At 44.2% G+C, this 21,133-nt stretch overlaps 1 protein-coding gene across 1 annotated transcript in view; it reads left to right on the plus strand.

Moving 5' to 3' along the window:
• Positions 1–21,133, plus strand: part of CDH23 (cadherin related 23) — a 536,798-nt gene that overhangs the window by 279,801 nt on the left and 235,864 nt on the right. Inside the window, exons 12-13 of the mRNA XM_030571362.1 lie at positions 7,107–7,256; positions 9,505–9,663. Coding sequence (XP_030427222.1) covers positions 7,107–7,256; positions 9,505–9,663 — 309 coding nt within the window. The remainder of the gene's footprint in view (positions 1–7,106; positions 7,257–9,504; positions 9,664–21,133) is intronic.

Here is a 21,133-nt window from a genome sequence, read left to right on the forward strand (position 1 = left end):
CTTAACATTGTCAGTGTAGACAAGCCCTTAGAAGTGGCCACTGCATTCTTGATCACTTGTGCACTAGGCCCAGACTTTTGAACCCAAGGCTCATGTTCAGAGACAGCATGTAGCTTAGACCCCCTTGTGTTCAATTAGACTTCTAGATTTACTTGTACCCACACTGCACAGGTCTAAGGGAGGCTGTGTTGGCATAATGTACCCACTGAGGGGAGCACAAGAAAGAGTAAGCCCAGCTAGACTCGCCTCTGGATTTGGTACAAGGCCTCCAGAGTGACAAGACCTATTCATTGTTCCCTGGGCTAGTAGAGCCCTAAGTGGTTTGAGTTGTCTGCCTTCATGCCATGCTGCAAGAGAGGCAGTTGGAAGAGGTGTTCAAGTCGGGCCCTCTTGCTGTAAGAGGGAGGGAGTTGCTGATGGATGTTCTCCATGGAGGTGTGTCTGACACTGGAACTCATTTGCCCAATTAGTCCATCAGAGTCTTGTTCTCTCACTGTCTGCACACTCAGCAAGGCTCATCTCCCCCCTGCCCCCCCCTGGAATTTGAGGAGCGGACTTTCTGAGGGCAATTTTTCATTGGTTATTGGCATAGGGTAGTTTCAATCAGAGGTGGCGAGTTCAGGTACCAGGTTGTGAGAGGAAAAGTCTATGAGGGCAGCTGTTTGTAGCCACTTCCCTGACTTGTACCTATCCTATTGCCTTTTTTTTAACATTCTTTGCTGGGGGGGAAGGGAATACTGAGAATGACCTCTGTGTTCTATGAATGGTTGGTGTCTTGCATTAAGCGGTCCAGAGACAGAAGTTGAGGCCCTGCCTCCTTGTTTGTATTGGGCACAGCCATAGTCTTCCTTGAGCAGGACAAGAAAGCCCCAGGACCCTGTGCTCTGTATAGTGAGTGGAGTGCTTCACTGTTTAAACTAATTGTAATTCTTAATTTTGCATTAGAACCTACCACAGATACTAGACTGATTGAGTGCATTATTAAAATAAATACTAATTGCATTTTCTAGCTTTTTCTTGTTAATAATAAGCTTATTTCTGAGCTCTGTTTCTTTCTGGAATGATTTGTTTCCTCCACAGAATGTAAACAGGCTGGTTTGTTTATTATAAGGTGACACACAAGTGCTTGGCTATTCATGCTGGTTCGTTATTTTACAGTTGATTATAAGCTGACCTCGATTTCTTTTTTTCTTTAAAGAAAGAGCATTAAAGCATTTACATTGCAGGAGTGAAAAAAAAACTAAAGCATTATGTGGGCTTTGAAAACAGATCAAGTATAAAGAATGGAAGACGGCAGAAAAAGGTTGAGCCTCCAATTTCAACAGCATTCCTTTACAAGCCAGACACATGGGCTAAACCCACATGTACTCAGGTCGCAAACAATTGATGCTTCTAATGCCCATGTATCCTTTACTGATCTTATAAAGCATACATAACTTTGTCTGCCAGAGCTGATTCGTTTGTGAACCTGCCTTTATGAGAGAGAATCTTTACACTGTTCAAAGAGACACTGTTTATTTCTGTTTGTCTCCCCATGTTTCGCATGTCCTCACTTTGCTTCATATGTAGGATGGGGTGGAGAAGGGGGAAGATATCTTTTAAAAAAAAAACAATAGAGAAAAATCTTTCTCCCATATCTCCCTCTTTTCCTGTAGGGTAATGTGTATATTGGGAGGAGATAGCTGTATTCCAGTCTAAGCCCACCCCTTCTGGTGGGCAGTTGATAACAATTTGAATATTTGGATTTGCTTTCAGCCATCTGCAGGGGGTTCAAAGGCTCCAGTAACTAGGAGCAAGGAAAGCAGCATGGGGGCAGAAACCTTAAATAAATAAAATAAATAAATAATTGAAAAATTATAGCAACTTTCCCAAAAGGCAGATGAATTCCAGTCCTCAAGACTTCATGTGGGGAGGCTCAGACATTGGAGTGGTTGGTAATTAGGGATGGCAAATATAAACAGACTGATATGCTTTCCCAGCTGGAGGGGAATTAATCCACCCAGCTCCTTTTCACACATGCTGGGGTTCCTTTTGATGTTCAACTTTATCTCGCATCCCAACGAAATCACTCCTCTTCAGTTCCAAGAAAATTCACAGCATCTTACAGTGATGAAAGACACCTTGGCACACAATAATACTGGTACAAGGTACCAGAGAGAGGCTCCAGCTAGGTGTGGGAAGAGGGCTTTCTTTGACACTGTCCTGGCTGCCATAGCTTCCACCTTAAAGGACAGCTGCAGAGCTTAGAGAGAAAATTGGAGGATGCAGATCTATATCCTCTTGATTTCTCCAAGTTTCCAGCTTGGGACACTGCAGATTCAGGTATGACTTGTTTGTAGGCACTCAGCTGCTGTGCTGCTAAGCACTATAGGATTGCCAATAAATAAATAATTTAGAACAAATTAAACTATTTATTTAAGTGCTCAGTGCAAGTGAGGGGCTATTGTGAAAAACATTAGAGAACCCGATTTGGATAGCCTAGTGCATGCTGGGTGGTACACAGCTCCCCATGTAGCTCTACTGAAGGCAAGGGGATCACCTGTGAAATAAGGTGCTACTAAGTGTAAGGCAGGATATCAAAATCTAGCTCTCTGTTATGAGTCAGACTGGAGTAGACAAATCATTGCTGTTGCTCTGAGTTAGTAATCCCTTTCTGAACTGAAAGAAGGACGTTTATTCAATTGTGTTAAGACTGAATATGTTGTAATGCAGAGAATATAAACTGATGTAACATATATATCTTCTTAAACAGGTGCCCGCTTTTACTGCTTCATTACTAACCATCCACCTCTCCTGACCACCACCTCTAAAAAGCTGTCCTGAAAGGTTGGATTCAGAACCAGTGTGTCTAGAGTGTCCAAGCTGTGTTGATAGGTGTATACTCAGCATTCAGTATGTGGGGATGAGCGTCTGCATGAGCACCTTCAAACATCTGGCAGTGCATTCACTTATCTGCACTGCCATTCTTAAAAATAGCACAATTTAGAAGTTAGTTGTGGTTGTTAATGTGTTTGTTTCACAGTAAGTATGTCAATTAATCCCTTGTCTGCCCCTGGCAGGCTTCATAGTCTATTCATTGAGATGCTAGAATGTGACAAATGGTATGCAAGGAGGCACATGTGGTGTATGAGTTTTCTGGGTATGTGCCCTATGCGCCAGGGATGCTGAAGGGGTTAAAGGCAAACAAGCAAAGTATATTAAGCACTAAGTTCCTATATTAAGATAGGATTGAAAATTGAATAGAGGGACAGAAAAAGAGTCCCTCGCCATTTGTCCACGAAGCTGTAGAAATAGGATAAGTACTCTTATTTAAAAGTAACCTGCAAATGATTTTTTTTTCAATTGGGCTTGTGCCCTTTTTGCTGCTTTATGATGTATCTAGAAGGCTGAAAGAAAGGTATCGACACATCCATACATTCTTCGTAAGCTGCCTGCTCAAAGGAAACTGCAGAAGCCAAGCAAATGTTGTTTTACGCTAGTCGCTCCTGCTGCAAGCGTTAGTGTCTGATTTGGTCTCCTTTCCTTGTCCTCATCTCCCTTCCTGCCTCTGTCACCTCCCCGGTGTAGCAAATATAAAGCTCATCATAGTTAATGGAGGCGTATTGCAGATTTCTCCGTAGGACTCAATAGAGTCAACAAGCCCATCGGATGAGACTAGTGATGCATGTGTTTTACTGAGAACTGACAGCAGACAGTAGACATACCATAGCTACCATAGAAGTGGGCAGTTCCCGATGATCCAACTCCATGTGCTTTCAAAACATTTTCAAATTTGTAGACCAACAGAAAAGGAGCGGTTACCCGTTGGGTTACATTGCAGTCTTTCTCATTCTGAAGTATCTGTTCCCCTCCAGTGTAATTGCACAGTTGTCTTCACCTTAGGTAGGGGCAGAGACGCTGTAGGCATAGCCCTATTAGTAGAATTGGCCCTGATGTGAGGTCTGCAAGTCATCATAAAACCCTTTGGTCTCTTTTCTAGATGCAGCTTCCAACTCAAGTGAGGAGACCTCAGAGCAAGAAGGTCTGAGGTCTGCTGTTAATAACTTTTCTTTGTTCTTGCTAAAAGCCTGGCCTCCATTTGGGTTATACATGAACTCTCCTAACTCTCCCCACTTCCTTCAAATAATCCAGTTCTGCCAAACCCAGTTTTGGGGGCCTTTACCTCATCCTCCTCATTCTAAGGAAGTCCAGTGGCATCCAGTTGTTCTAACCAGTAAAAAAAGCCTCCCTCATTCTCTTACTTCTTCCAGCTCACCATCCTTCACTAATCTGTACTCCAGCACAAATCACATCTCCTCTCCCTGACTATGTATTAAAAAAAAAAAAATTCCAATGAGGCATTTGTCAGGGTTCCTCCCAACTCTGAACTCTGGGATAGAGATGTGGGGACCCTCATGAAAGACCTCCTCAGCTTGTATTTCACCAGCTTAGGTTAAAAATTTCTCCAAGGCACAAATTTCTTTCCTTGTCCTTGGGCGGTATTGCTGCCACCATCAAATGATTTAAACAAACATTCAGGGAGGGACCACTTTGAGCCCTGTCCCCCACAAATATCCCCCCAAGCTCCTTCACCCCCTTTCCTGTGGGGGCTTGAGAATAATATACCAACCAATAGGTTTACAAAGTGAGCACAGACCAAATCCCTGGTTTTTAGGGGACTGAAAATCAATCAGGTTCTTAAAAGGAGAATTTTATTTAAAAAAAAAAAAAAGTAAAAGAATCACACTTGCAAAATCAAGATGGAAGATAACTTTACAGGGTAAATAAAAAGATTTAAAACACAGAGGATTCCCTCTGACTCTGCTTCCCAGTTACAAAACAAGAATAAAATTACCTCTTAACTTGTGAATTTTCCCTATGCTAAAACAAAAGGTAATCTAACGCATTTTCTTGCTATTACTTACAATTTCTGTAATTTTAGATGTATCATTTCAGGATCTTGTTAGGAGTTGCTTTACATGTTTGGTCTCTCTCTTTGCCCTGACAGGGAACCAAACAAAAAAAGCACCAACAAAACCTTCCCCCACCCCCACCAGATTTTGAAGTATCTTCTTTCCCCATTGGTCCTTCTGGTCAGGTGCCAACTAGGTTAATTGAATTGATTAACCCCTTACAGGTAAGTGATTCTGTACCTCTGGCCAGGAGGTATTTTATGTTACTGCAAACATAAAGGTTGCTACCCTTCCCTTTATATTTTATGATAGCATCTCTAGTGTACATGAAAGTAGGAGCACTCACAAGTATAGTACTACAGCCTGTAACCAGAGCTTTTCTAAGAGCAGGCTGCTGCTTGTTTTCTTTATTGTTGTGTACATTTGCCATCAACTGTCCTGGTCTAACAGTTTTCAGTCTCATTTAGCTTGTTGACTCCTTTGGGGCAGAGATCTTGTCGTCCTAATTTGTCCGTGAAGTGCCACGCATACCTCTGGTACTATAGAAGTATCAGGAATATTCAGATCTCTCCCCACCTCTGCATGGGAATATCTTTTTTTTTTTTTTTTCGGTATAGGGAGGGGAAAATAGAGAGGGGACTTTCTGGCATGTCACCTGCTCTCAGCAGTCACGCTCAGCCAGCTTTTGCTATTAGTGCCCCTTCGTGCATTTAATTGGTCCCTCCTTCTAACAGGCCAGAGACCATTTGGGGGAAAATTGGAAATTCGGCTCTGGCAGTTTCTGAACTTTGTTGTAATGTGCTCTGCTGGGTTGCACCAAGGGAAGGAGCTTGCTGCTTGGTTGGAAGGTCCTGAAGTGTCACTGTCAGTATTTGGGAAAAGGCTCCTGCTTGCCTCTCAAGAAGGCTTGGGGAGAGGGGAGCCCTTGAGTCCCCAGTTTCAGCTGTGCCTTAGGAAAGTGAAGCTTTGTCTATAGAAATAACTGTTTAGAATCAATATTTGCATTTCTGGAGGTTAAAGGATTCCCTCTAGGGTGACCAGATGTCCCGATTTTATAGGGACAGTCCTGATATTTGGGGCTTTTTCTTATATAGGCTCCTATTACCCCCCACCCTCTGTCCTGATTTTTCACACTTGCTATCTGGTCACCCTAATCCCCTCAGTGATGTAGCTGGCTGTGTTTTGGATGCATTCAGGCTCAGCATGCAGGCTCTGCACTGGATATATGTAGACATCAGTCTGGACATGTGATATCTATGGTCTCTGCGTACGTGTAGTATGTTGGACATGTGGTATCTGTGGGCCTGAGACGCAAGTGGCATGTGCCATCTATGGGTTTAGCGTGAGCACAGCATACTGGAGATGCACTGTCTGTGGCTTGGCATATGGGTGGCACCCTTCAGTGTGTGCTGTCCATTTGCCATCAGGCTTGTATTTTCCCCAGCATCCTGCCACCTTGGCAGTAAAGGGTAGAATTGGTAATGCAGATCCAGGCTGAGATGGCGAAGGCTGGTCGGGTCATGCAGAGGCTGAGTAGTGGAGAACAGTAGTATTCCTTGGAAGGGAGCACAAGTCTCCAACTACAGGTAAAACATATGGGGAAGCACATCTGCTGTACTTACCATAACATGGTGTATGTAGGTAAAATATGTGTGATGTGTACAGAATCTTCCTGTATCTTTAAATATGGCAAGCTTCATTTCTTACATTTATATACTGTGCAATAAGATTAGGATTATACCAACCACATATATTTTGCACCCGGCATATATACAATGGGATTGATGAAATATTATTATTTTTAATTTGTATTACCAAAGGGGCTAGTTATGGACCAGGACTCCATTGTGCAAATTGCCGTAACAAACACGGAACAAAAAGGCACAGGAAAATAGAGAGGAAATAGTATAGACATCCCTGTCCGTGTGACTTCTCCTCTGTCTTTCCATTCTCCTCCCTTGTTTCTGGCTAGCTTCTCCATGCCTCTCTTCCTATTCATCTGTCTGTCTCTTTTCTCTACCTGTCTCTTGATTTCATTTCTCTTCACCTTTTATTCATACATATTATTGGATTTGCCACCACTGGATTATCTTTCAGCCTATCATGCATTTAGCCTGGGCTGTTTATCCCTGCATTGCGTTGGTAACCCAGGTACATTTTGCATTTGTCATTGTTAATGTTCCTCTCTTTATTATTTTGAAATATTGTTCTTAGGGATTCAACAGTGTTTTTGAGGTCTACCTGGTGGGAAACAACTCCAATCACTTCATCATCTCCCCAACCTCGATCCAGGGAAAGGCAGACATCCGTGTTCGAGTTGCAGTGCCGCTGGACTTTGAGACAATTCCTCGCTATGAATTTTCTGTAAGAACTCTCCCAAATATGGAGTGAATGGGCAAAGGGAGGAGGGGCTGGAAATGGGAGGGCCCCAAGGCTACACTATGCAATAAGATAATGCATTAGCCCACGAGTGGCAGACTCATTCAGTGAGAAACCGTCAGCCTGGAGTAAAAAGTTCACTGTCAAGAGGGTAATTTTGCAGTTGTGTCCAACTGCAGAATGTGCCTCTTCATCCAGCAAAGTTAAATACTGCATTTAACAAGCATTTAAGACATTTTAATTCTCCCTCTGAGCATCCTCCCATGACCAGTCACACACCCCATCTCTCTTGTGTGTGTCTGTCACTCTTTCTCACACATTCATGCTCTCTCTCACCCATACACACACTTGGACCTTCACCTCCTTTCATTGCATCCCCCCGTTTGGATAGCCCCTTCCTCTCTCTTCTCCTACTGCCCTCCCACCTTTGGGAATTTTCTCCCCTTGCTCTCCTTTTTTTTTATTTCCACCCTTGGAGAGTTATCCCTTTTCCCTTCTCTTTTTCTTACCTCACCTCTGTTTTCTCTTCATCTTTGGCGATTCCCCTCCTCCATTGCAGGGATTCTTTCTCCGGGTCTTGTTCTCTGGAACAGGTGGGGAAGTGGAGAAGGAGCTGCTTCCCTGAACCTGGTCCTGTGAGGCCAGCATTGGAGTGTGGAAAGAAGCTCTTCTGAGCACAGGGAGTGGATCACTGGGGCTCCACAAAGGGTTGCTGTGGGTGAGGAGGAGGAAAGGGAGGAATGAGGAACTCCATTGCCTGTGCCCAGGCAGGCATAATTTCCCGCCTCCCTCTCTGTCTCCAGGGCCTTCCTGCCTTCTTTGAGCAGCATTCTCCAGCAGCTTCCAACTCTGTATGTTGTAGAGGAATCTGTGGGCCAACCAAAGAGGTCCTGAGAATGAGATCCTGCCTATAGACTGTATATTTGACACCCCTGCCTTGCCTGTCACCTCTGGGGAGCCATGTCTGACACCTGACTTAAGTGATACGATTTTGATTGTGTCAGTCGTTCTGGCTGGCAATGGACATTGGTTGATCTCACAAACCTACCATACTGTTTGGCAGCATAGATATGGAGTGGCCGGGCTGTGGAGGCAGCTTAGGACTATACAGTCAGACCTGCCAGAGCTCAGGGATGGAGTGCCTTAGTAGAGATGCATATGCAAACTTCAATAGTACCTGACCAATCTGCTCCTGCCTCTAGTTAGAGCTATTGGATACAAAAGCATTAAATTTACCTGGCCACCCCCTAAAAAGGGAAGAAAAAATGTATTTGATCTGAGTCTTCTCTCTTCTTTCAAAATTTAGAGCCTCAGCTACTAGAGCTTAAACAACACATGTGTCTCCTCCCCCACCCCACTCTCACGCTGTGGGACCATAAAAGCTTTATAGAGCGTAAAACTTTGTTTTAAATGCACCTATCAGCCAGTAAAACTCTTTCCAGCCGCCTGCTTGAGCTGCGTCCCACTGTCTGGTTCAGCTATAAATTCTGGCAGGCAATGCAGCTTCCTGATCATGCCAGCAGCTCCTGTTGCTATTAGTCCGGGCAGAGGGGCTTTTATACACCAGTAAGGAAGCATAAATAAAAACCTGCCTTTCTTGAGCAGTGAGAAGTATAAACCAGAAACTCCAGTGCTCCAATCCCATTCAGCTAGCTGGTTAGATGGTAAAATAGTTGCAGCTCCTAATGCTGTGACCCCTGGGGCTTGAAGCTTAGATATATCACTCTCAGGATGTCTTTAAAGGGTGAGGTTGACTAGGAGACAGTAGCAGTGCTATCGTGCTCATAGAACAGATAGTTGCCACAACTTATATGCTTACAAATACTGTACCCTGTGGTACGAGACTGATGATTCTAAACTCTTACCATTGGTCTCACCTACAGTGGAGCTTAACATATTCTCAGGATTGCAAGACTGAGGTTTGGTGTCATTGCTAGTTAGAGTGCACAAAATAATGGAGGGAGAGTATTTGACTCTGACTAGTATAACCAAGGTCTTCTAGTAAATGGACATGGTTGCCTGGAATGATTGGGAGCGATTTGCCTTGAACCCCTCCAGCATCATGTTCAACGTTGAGTTAGCAGCACTGTTTGTGCATGGCCTACCAGAGGCATGCTGATGTATTAACAGAGCATCAGAGGAGATCACGAAAGAACTGATACTTTGCTCGCTTTAAAAGAAGAGACACAAATGAAGCCTCCAACTGTGTTGCTTGCCTCTTGTCTCTGCGCAGCTGTTTGCAAACGAGAGCATGCCAGACCACGTTGGCTTTGCTCGTGTGAAGATTAACCTCATCAATGAGAATGACAACCGCCCCATTTTCAGCCAAGTCCTGTACAACGTCAGCCTGTTTGAGAATGTCACAGTGGGAATCACTGTCTTGAGGGTCCACGTAAGTAGAAACAACCTTGAATTTTCTTAAGTTACAATATGCATTTTATTACATCTTGTCCTCAAAGCTGTGATACGTTGACCCCACTGAATGCACCGCCAATGAAAATGAAAGCTCTGTGCATTGTGCTATCAGAACAAATGGGTCATGGACTGGTCACATCCTGAGTGAAGGATGCTTTTATCTAGCTATTCCTGAGGATTGATTATCCCTATTGTGGGTACCACATTCACAACAAGGCAGTCTGAAAAACTGTGCCCAAACATAGTAGGCCTGGCTGGCACAAGGACCACCTAGGGAGTAGCCCTGCCAGCTTCATAGATGCCCTAGGCACAAGGGTTCTTTGAGGGCATGCTATTGGTAGAGCAAGGGTGGGGGTAGGTGGGCCTGGTGGGTATATCAAGGGCTGGAGGGGGAGGAAGGAGGGCTGAGGTAGAATTGAAATTGTGTGGCCCTACAAAGCTCTGTAGGGGCCTCTATCACAGAATCAGCTATCCTAGCCTGTGCTAAATCAGGAGATTTGCAAGATGCCTTCCATTATCCCTACCCTGACACCTCCGTCGTTGCAGAAATGAGCCTGGGTCCTGCTCCCCAGTGTGTGGTGCAATACCTAGGCAAAACAAGTGGAGCTAGAGACTGAGAGAAAAAGTATATGCATGTCCCTCTTGTTGGGTTTCAGACCAGAATTAGCTAACAAATATCATTGCCAGAGCAAGGTACGTTCCGAATGACATCTTGGCTGGGGCTGGTGCTGGTGCACAAAGGATATATCTACATTTCGAGCTGAGGGTGAGATTCCCAGCTTGAGGAGACATTTTGTGCTAGCTCCCACCAATGTAGTGTGCTAAATAAGAGTGTAGCCACAGCAGTGTGGGAAGTGGGTGGGGCTAGCCACCCCATGTATATACCTAGGATGTGTGATGGGCACGTCTTCGGGGTGGCTAGCCCTTCCCACTCCCTGCGCTGTCACAGCTACCTTCTATTTTTAGCACAGTAGATTGATGTGAGCTAGTGCAAGTATGTCTCCTCAAGCTGGAAATCAGAGCCCCAGCCAGAAGGGTAGACGTACCTGAGCAGAAAAGTAACTAAAAGGTGGGGAACTGGGTTCTATGCTTCATTTCACCAAATGGAGAACAAGAAAATTAGAAAGGCGAGAAAATGCATTGTCTAGCTTATAAGAAGGAATTATTGATGGAACAGAGTAAACTGACAAACCAGAAAACAAACTCTGTCTTAAAAATTATTTAGACTAGATGTTAATTGCCATTTAGGAAGAATAACATCACTGGAAACTCATGAAGTATTTCTGGTTGGTGGGTGCTCCTGTGCTGCTTTAGTTAAACATCCTCTCATATGTGTTTAGTTCTCCTCATTCCATTCCCCAATACATGTTCTCTCCCATCAGCCCCCATACCTCTGGACAGACATACTCCCCCAACACACACACACAGAGATAAGAGAATGAAAGCTCTGACAAAATGATTTGGGGTGTGTAAGTGTGTTTACTCTACAAACAGATGGTGTGAAACTGTACAGAGCCCCTGAGCAGTTCCCATCTGAAAGTTATTAATATTTCAAACAGATGTTTAGCTAGTCAGGCCATCAGACACTAAACAATGAGATTGTTACAGCGTCTTTTTTCCAACTTCCAGCTATGCCAGCATTTTGGAACAAACACTAAATGCCAGGAGTTGAATCTTCTGTGATAAATCAGAATGTATGCAATTAGCGTTGAAATCCAGATTGTCCTCCCAGCTGATCCCAAACTTCTAATAACCCTCTTAAAATACTACTGCTTCTTGTTATATGAGATGCAGCGCTCTGTATGTGTCAGAAATAGTGTTCACTTAACATGATTGTTCCACCAACTGTCCCACGCTCCTCGCATGGTTCATTTTATTCATGGAGGGCTGCCTTTCATCATGATAAACTACAGTTTTTCAAAGAGTTTCCTGGATACCTGAAGTGGGTGATTATTAAGGACAATATTTTAAAAATGACCATCTAAATTTAGTGCACATTCCTTACACCTCTCCCAAAAGTACATAAAATGGATTACACATGCAAAAGGCCACTTATGTCTATTATTCCCCATTTTGTGTTTGAAAAATGCCCTTTTGCACAAATGAGCCTATATTTTGTATTTGCAATGGATGCATGCACAGATTTTGTGGGTACATTTTAAACAGCTGGTTTAAAGGTGTAACTTCTCTAAACTTAAACACCCCTGTACTTTGAAAGGTAGAGGAAAAACACTTATACAAATGTTCTGGAGAGTAGAAAAATATGGTCTCCAGGAGATTAACCCTATAGCAGAGATAGTCAGATGCTCGGACTGAGTTTCCAAAAGGATTACCTTCCATCCCAGTTACATCAGCACTGAGCAGCAGTTTCTGGAAGATTAATCTTCAATCATAGATGGTCTTGCACTGAGGGTAATAGTCCCATTGGCATTATCACACTGTCACAGACAGTCTAGCACCAGGACAGTGGTTTCAGAGGGATTGGCCCTTTGTCACAGAGGCCTTATCTACACTAGCATTATCCCTCACGTTCTCCACCTTTGCACTACCACTAATGCAGCCGGTAGCAAGAGCGGAAACACCAGTGTAGATCAGCCACCAGAATTTAAACCACTGAGTCATCTAACCCTGCTCAGTGGAGATTTGGTTCAGGGTGTCGAGGGAGCAGAAAGGGATGGTTTCAAAATTAGTCCTCAATCCCATCAAAACAGAGAACAGAACATTTATACATTTCAGGGAAATAACAGAAATCTAGATGGATACAAACCTAATACAGAAACCAAGCCACATGTTACAGAATCAATGTGAACAGGAATTCTTTGTGTCTCCTCCTGTCTTCCCAAATTCTGAGGTGATCATCTTATTCAAATAGCTCTGTGTGTCCTGTATGGGCTTCTAAGAGTGAACATAGTAACTTTTCCTCTGTTCACAGCAGCATTCATTGTTTGATGAGTGCATATTCCCTGCCTTGAGTAGTGGAGGGCAGTCTCCAGGACCCTGGCGTACACGTGTCAGCCGTTTTCTGGAGATGGCAGAATGGCAGCTGGCGCTGCAGCGCCTAAAGCTTGTTCCAGGCAGAGACATGGACGGCTCCAAAATAGGGGAGGTCTGGGGAGCAGGAAATCTCTGATCTTCTGCATGATAAAATAGTGATTAAAAACCACTTTTCTCTACTTCCTGAGGAGGGGAAGAGTTTACTCCCAACTGCCCTGAAATTCTGGGCTTTCAGCCCACTTTCCCAAGTCCCCAGCCTGACACACCTCCCATCACTGTTAGGCCACATCCAGACTAGGGTATTAAAATCGATTTTAGATACGCAACTTCAGCTACGTGAATAACATAGCTGAAGTCGAATTTCTAAAATCGAGGTACTCACCAGTCTAGACGCCGCGGCATTGATGTCCGCGGCTCTCCGTGTCGATTCCGGAACTCCGTTCGGGTTGATGGAGTTCCAGAATCGATGTAAGCGCGCTCGGGGATCGATACATCGCATCCAGACTAGACGCGATATATCGATCCCCGAGCAATCGATTTTAACCCGCCGATGCCGCGGGTTAGTCTGGACGTGGGCTTATTTAGCTATTTGGGGGTGGGGGTGGGGGAAGAGGAGTTCTTAGTGAGCCAGTAAGAAAATGGAGCCTTCCAATCAAAATGTGCACATGCACAAGTTCCCTACTGCAATTCCCCCTTTCCCTGGACATCCTCCCTAGGTCTGAACATCTGAAAATGTAAAAGAAAGAGGAAAAAGAGACTTCACTTGTGATGACAAATGGCCAATTGTTTCTGCAGTGTTTGACCTCTAATGTCACTGACAGCAGGGTAACACCGTGGTATCCGTATAAATCATCAGTAAGTGCAAGCAGCAGAGAGTCAGAGCCTCCTTTTACTCCCGCTCTGTGCTCTCCGCTATCGCTTCCCTGCACAGAGTATGTGCAGGTTCAAATACACGTCTCCACATAAGGTTCTTGGTGAACGTCTAGCTGCTTTTGCAGAGCCCCCAACCTCCTCCCCAGTCACCCTGTGACATTGTGCGGTGGTCTAATATTTTGTTTGTGTGTGCTGCACTCTCCTTCTAGTTCATGTTCTCTGACTTCCCTTCCCTCTCCTATCCATCTGTTTAATTCTGTTCACATGATACATGTATCATAAATTCAGGGAATGATTTGCCTGCATGTGAACAGCTGGAAAATACAGGCTTCCTGGAAGCAGCTCCTCAGTGTGCACAGGAACCTGGAACATGCTGGAACTCATGTCCCTCGGGGCATGAAAAATTTCCCTTCAAGAGACCCCTTTGTTTATGGAGCTATATTTAAGCGTGGAGAGATATTGGGCCAAATTCCGCCCTGATGGATCATGCTGTAACCCATTTAAGTCAAGAGAGTTGCTTCCTCTTACAATAGGGCTGAATTTGGCCCATCTTATGAATAGTGCCTGGCTTGAAGGGCAACAATAATAATTATATATAGTGATTTTCATCCAAAGATTTAAAAGTGCTTTTAAAAAGTTGGAGAAGTGGTATGGTCCAAGGAGAGGGCACTGGACTGGGACCCAGGAATGAGGGATTCTATTCCACACTCAGCCACTGACATGCTGTGTGACCTTGGACAAGCCACTCCACCTCTGTGCCAGTTTCCCCTGTTGCCCTTTGTCTTGTCAGTTTAGACTGTAAACTCATTGGGTCAGGGATTCTCTCTCACTATGTATTTGTACAGGTCCCAGTACAAAGGGGCCCTGATTTTAATTGAGGGTTTAGATGCTATTGTAATAGAACATGAAAGTATTGTTTATATTTGTAACCATGCCTCAGTGTGGGTCACAACTAAGAGTGCCAAATCCAGGATGAACTGCTGAGAAATAGGGCAAATACACATCAAGACTGGTAGCTAATCCCCCACAGGATATTCCAAACCAGCAACAAAAGTAAACTTCTGTTTCACCACACTAGCTAACAAAAAGTCATAAAGGCAGTTTTCTCAGGCATTCCAGTTCTTATGTCACCACCAAAAACACTGGATTTAAAGATGAGTGGTTCTTTACAACCAGTCTCATCAAATAAACAGTTCTTCTGATCCCAAAGGACCAGCCACACACCCAGGTCAATTTATAACTTAGATCTTACACAAAAATCATGCTGATGCTAATCCTTTTGTATCTAAAATCTAAACATTTATTCAAAGAAAGAAAGGTGAGAGTTAAAATAGGTTAAGGGAATCAATTACATACAGTAATGGCAAAGTTCTTGGTTCAGGCTTGTAGCAGTGATGGAATAAACTGCTGGTTTAAGTAAAATCTCTGGAATACATCCACAGCTTGGATGGGCCATTCAATCCTTTGTTCAGAGCTTCAGTTTGTAGCAAAGTTCCTCCAGAGGTCAGAAGCAGGATTGAAGACCAAATGGAGGTGTTTCCAGGGCCTTTTATAGCTTTTGCCATGTGGAAGGCAATCCCATTGTTCTTACTATGGAAAATTACAGCAACAAGATGGAGTTTGGTGTCACATGGGCAAGTCGCATGTTCATGCCAAATTTTGCTCAGTCATTGCAGGAAGCCATTACCTATATTCCAGACAGTACAGAACAAGTCCACTCAGTGTAGATGGGTCTCCCCCACGGTCCACTGTCAGTTAAGTGTCCTTTTGACAGGCCACTCTGAATAGTTGCTCCAAGATGTGCTGGCTAACTACTTCATGGGCGTTACCCCAGGAGCAAACATTTGAAATCCAGGAATAGAGCCACTATTCATAACTTCAAATACAAAAATGATACATGCATAGAGATAGCATAATCATAACCAGCAAATCATAACCTTTTCATAGACACCCCACGTGACAACCATTGCACAAGATTTGTTGCAATTTATAACAGTGGTTGCAACAATGATATATACGGTTATATTTTAATCAGATAATGTAGCAGTATTCATTATACAAATGGGGAAACGGAGGCACAAAAGGTTAAGTGAGCTGACAAAGGCCACAACGTGGCAGAGTGAGGAAGAGAGCCCAGTGCATTATCAGGGAATTATCCCCTGGACCATGCTGCCTCTTATAAACTTGGGAGACTGAGCCTCAGCCATTTACAATAATAATGTATTTTTGAATTGGACCTTACTTTGGGCATGTAATTTTGCATCTGCACATTTGTTCATGGATCTTCTTGGCCATTCAATACTTTTGTAAATTTATGAGTGCTATTTATTGCAAGCAACAGATTGCACTTGCAAAAATTGAGGCTTTGTTTGAAAGAGAAACTCAAAATCTCCGTACCACTTTTGCATTAAAATATTTAACAAAGGGCAAAATTTGCAGTGATGAGCTATGTTGTGAGAGATGAGACTAGAAGCCAAAGTGTTCTGTTCTCCCCCCACTGAGGGCTGCAATTATTCCCATCCATCCTTCTCACTAACTAAAAGTTTGGAGACCAGTATTCTTTAGAGGTTCTGAGCACCCAGAGCTCTTATTGACATCAAGTAGACTGCTCAGCCCTTCTGAAAATAAGGCTGGGGAGGTGGGGAGGGGGCGGGTTTCAGAGGTTAATGTGACTACAGAGACCTGCCCTGGCATGGTTACTCAGGATACCTGCATGATGAACGTGTGTGTGTGTGAGAGAGACGGCAACATCCATTTTCCCACTCCATCCTTTTTCCATTTTAAATTCTATTCTTTTTTAAAATCTTTTTTAAAAGGTCTCGTTTGAAAAGAAAATTAGCTTCCTTTGTTACACTAGATGTGGCCCTTTTTTTTTGGGGGGGGGGGGGGCTCCCCTTCCAGGCTACCTCTGGGGAGAAGTATACAGCTGAAAATGTCGACAGTGCAGAAATAGTGATGTGCCCTGTATCATTTGCACATGATTTCTAGTTGTATAACTTCCCTCCTTACCACCTTCATAACTCCTGAAAATAACCACTTTACAAACACCAGCAACAAAACAAAGGGGGAGATTGGCCAAACAATTCCTAGCACTTGGTCCCGGGTGTCAAAGGACCCCCGTTGATTTAGGGAACTGTATTTGTTCTCAGCACTCTTGCTTCTTGGAGGCATGAAGTTATACCAGACCACCTTGCTCAAGAAGGGTCAAATTCCTGCTCTGACCTTTTCTGTTATGTTATTAAAAGGTTTCATGGTCCGTTGTTTCAGGGAAAAAAAGCCCACTTCAATATCTGCTGGTGGCTAGGACAGAACCTACCAATCCTTCTAGCTTAGGGACTGGACAACTGATTCTGCTTACACCCTTTGCTTTGCTCCTTCGTCACTGGATGTAGCACTGCATTTCAGTCTAACTCATTGTCCCAGTGTACAACCTTTCACAAAGGAGCACAGTTTGGGGGCAGACAGACAAAGAAGTCCGTATGCTGGGTAGAGAGACTTGCTGGAACGTGCAGTGGGAGAGAGCAGAAACAGTCCCAGCGCGATGGATGGAAGCATGCACTTTAAAATAGGGGTTGTGAGTGAGCCTGGTGACTCTGCTGTGTATGAGCAAAAAGAACGAGGAGTACTTGTGGCACCTTAGAGACTAACAAATTTATTTGGGCATCCGATGCATGCAGTGGAAAATACAGTAGGCAGATAGATAGATACAGAGAACATGAAAAACGGGAGTTGCCATACCAACTCTAGCAAGACTAATCAGTTAAGATGGGCTATTAGCAGAAAAAAAAAGCATTTGTAGTGATAATCAGGATGGCCCGTTTCAAACAGTTGACAAGAAGGTATGAGCAACGATAGGGGGAAAATTAGCATGGGGAAATTTTTAGTTTGTGTAACGAACCATCCTCTCCCAGTCTTTATTGAAGCCTAATTTGATGATGTCCAGTTTGCAAATTAATTCCAGTTCTGCAGTTTCTCATTGGAGTCTCTTTTTGAAGGTTTTTTTGTTGAAGAATTGCAACTTTTGAGTCTGTAATTGAGTGTCCGGGAGATTGAAGTGTTCTCCAACTGGTTTTTGAATGTTATAATTCTTGAAGTCTGATTTGTGTACATTTATTCTTTTGCATAGAGACTGTCCGGTTTGGCCAATGTACATGGCAGAGGGGCATTGCTGGCACATGATGTCATATATCACATTGGTAGATGTGCAGGTGAACGAGCCCCTGATGGTATGGCTGATGTGGTTAGGTCCTACAATGGAGTCCCTTGAATAGATCTGTGGACAGGGCTGGCAGTGGGCTTTGTTGCAAGGATAGGATCCTGGGTTAGTGTTTTTTGTTGCGTGGTGTGTGGTTGCTGGTGAATATTTGCTTCAGGTTTGAGGCCTATCTGTAAGCGAGGACTGGCCTGTCTCCCAAGATCTGCGAGAGTGAGGGATCATCCTTCAGGATAGGTTATAGATCCTTTTATAATGCTCTGGAGAGGTTTTAATTGGAGGCTGAAGGTGACGGCTAGTGGCATTCTGTTACTTTCTTTGTTGGGACTGTCCTGTAGTAGGTGATTTTTGGGTACTCTTCTGGCTCTGTCAATCTGTTTCTTCACTTCAGCAGGAGGGTATTGTAGTTTTGAGAATGACTATAGAGTTCTTGTCGGTGTTTGTCTCTGTCTGAGGGATTGGAGCAAATGCGGTCGTATCTTAGAGCTTGACTGTAGACAATGGATCGTGTGATGTGGTCTGGATGAAAGCTGGAGGCATGTAGATAAGTATAGCGGTCAGTAGGTTTCTGGTATAGGGTGGTATTTATGTGGTATGAGTGAGAGCACCAGGTTACAGGCACTAGACAGCACCAGCTTGGGAACAGTTTTGCTCCATATAGGGGGTTCTGCAGAAGCAGTGAAGAGAGCTCTCTAGTTGTAGCCCTCCTCTCAGATAAGGACAAGGGAAGATAGACTTAACTACTGGCCTCTGCTTGCTCTGTGTCATGTGAAAACCAGCTGTGCAGGCTGTGAGAATACCAGATGATAGGCTTGTACAATGACCAGAGTCGCATGTGGGTCTATGCCCCTTAGGCTGCAAACAGGGTATTACATATAGTCCCAGGACCAAATCATTGAAATTTCTTCAAAACAACAGCAAGGCTCATAACCATCAATGCAGAAGAGGGCACGTGTGAGTAATGGTATTGTGACCACTCTCAAAGCAATTCCCAGCCTTCTTTACTCCTGCGTGTGTATAGCAAGAAGCCGGGCAGGGGAGTATCTTCCAAGCCCTGCCCTTCCCAGCTGTGAATCTGTGAATGGATAGACTGGAGGTGGGGAGGTGAATTGATAGACTAGAAAAAATTCCCAAGACATGAGCAGCTGTAACATCAAAGAGAGGCAGTAGATAGACCAGATAGGAGGATAAATCCATTGAAGAGGAATAGCTCAATAAATAGAGGAAAGAGGGGTAGGTAAAACTGAATGGCCAGAAATCCAAAACTCCATCAAATATCAGCCCAAGCCTTACAGAACACAAGTTATAGCGCAAAAGGCAAATTCCTCACACCTCATGTACTGTATATAGTAGAGGACACTCCGTGTATGGAAGGAGAGAGAGAATCAGTGGATGATGGAGCACAGCAGCCCTTAGAGGAGCAGAATGACAAGTCTTGGTAGTGTGGAATGTAAGATCCCAGAGCCCTTGATGGGCTCCCTATGGGAAGAGAAGTGACACTGTGAACACGGGCATTGGATGAGAATTGAGCTCTTGCCCCTTGATGCTCCTCCCTCTGCCTTTTGTGGAAGCAACCTCCAGAAGGTGCAGTGAAGGGGTTTTCACAGGTGGAAACTAGAGGCTGTTTAGGATAAGCTATGGAGTAAAGTGTCTGGAGGTATCTAATGGTAAAGCACAGATCCCTTTCTGACCCATCCAAGATTTGGGGAGGGGGGGGAGGAGAAGAGTTTTGCCACCAGATGGCATTATCTGAAGGAGGCCCTTTTCAGTGGTGAAAGGGGGAACTAGAGCTTCTGGCAAAGATGAGGATATGGTATGGGGAAGTCGTAAAAGAACAGGACATATCTCTGTTTCAATTAACCTACACTATCTAGACAATTCCTACAGAGAGAGGAGGAGTGGCAAGAGCCCTTTCTGTGTCTCCACAGCTTTCTTGGCTGTCTCTTTTGTGGTACATGTATATGGCTCTCATCTGACCTGAGAGATTAGCAGATGGATGCAGTAGAAAGTGTGGGAAAAGAAGCAATGTGTCCATCTGAACTTTGAAATAACCTAGGTACTCTCCTTGGTTTTGCTCCTATGCAATAAAGAGGACCAGTGTTTCTCTCGATAGTATTGTTTCTGAGATAGAAGCTATGTGGATGCATCTGTGGTTGGTGCTTTAAGGGCAATTGACCCTTTTCTTTCTCTTGCATGTAAGCAAAAATAAAATATGTGAAAGAGCAGAGTAGGGTGGTAACAGTGTGGGATTGTCAGACTGGCCCTGCTGGATGCCAAGTCCAAGAGTTCAAACAGCAGCCAGCAGTCCATTGCCAATCGGATGAGACTGCAGTGCTGTACTGTTGTGCTAAGTCGCAGAGCTGTCTAGGTCTCAGCGAAGGACACTGATAAATCGCTCCTGCCATTGTTTGAGGATCTGAGTGTATGTCCACGCTTAAAATATGTTGCAACAGCCCCACTGTCGCACTTCACTGTAGACACTACAGCGATGGGAATGGTTCTCCCATAGCTGTAGTTAATCCACCTCCCTGAGAGGCTGTAGCTAGGCTGATAGAAGAATTCTTCCGTTAACCTAGCACTGTCTACACCGGGACTTATGTCAGCATAGCTACATCTCTGAGAGGTGTGAATTTTTCACACCCTGGAGCGATGTAGCTATGCTGATATACGTTTTCCACGTAGACCAGCCCAGCTCACTAGTCCAGTATAGCAGGAGTATGGTGCCCCTCAGAGTTTCTTTTTCTTTTTTTTTCACTCCTATTGCTGATCTTTTTGACCTTGAAGCTGCAGATCCAAATTTTAGTGTGAAGAGAAACTGGGCAGTTTTAATCCATTCGGCTCTGAACCTGTGGATCGTACCACTAGTGCCCTGCTCTGTGGATAGTGCTGCTTTCAGAGGCTGGGATCCTGATCCCTGGTACTGCTGAGCTTCTATTCAGCTGCCTAGACTATTGCCTTGCTATACCACTGCTTTCAGTCACTGAGGCTGTTTGCAGTAGCCTTTTTCCTGACAATTTCCCTCTGTTGCTACCACTGCTTCAGCTCCACACGTGGGAGCAATGATGGGAGTGCTAGTGTAGCACACCCACTAGCATTTTAACCACCGTATTGTCCCAGAGCCTGTCTAGATGAAACAGTGGCTAGAGTTCCAGTCATCAATCTGTATTAGTGCTCCCTCTGTTGCTAACATTGTTCGAGCTGCACTGGTAGCAACAGTGGGGTGTAAGGGGTTCGTGTATACAAACCCCGTCCCAACACTAGTACCCTGGTGTGAATAGGAGTACCAACCTTCCTCTGTGTGACTATTTCTACTTTAATGGATTTCCTATTCTTCCCTCTCATTAAGTCCACAGTTGTTCCTTTTGTA

The sequence above is a fragment of the Gopherus evgoodei genome, chromosome 7 (assembly GCF_007399415.2).
Source record: "Gopherus evgoodei ecotype Sinaloan lineage chromosome 7, rGopEvg1_v1.p, whole genome shotgun sequence".
NCBI lineage: Eukaryota > Metazoa > Chordata > Testudines > Testudinidae > Gopherus > Gopherus evgoodei.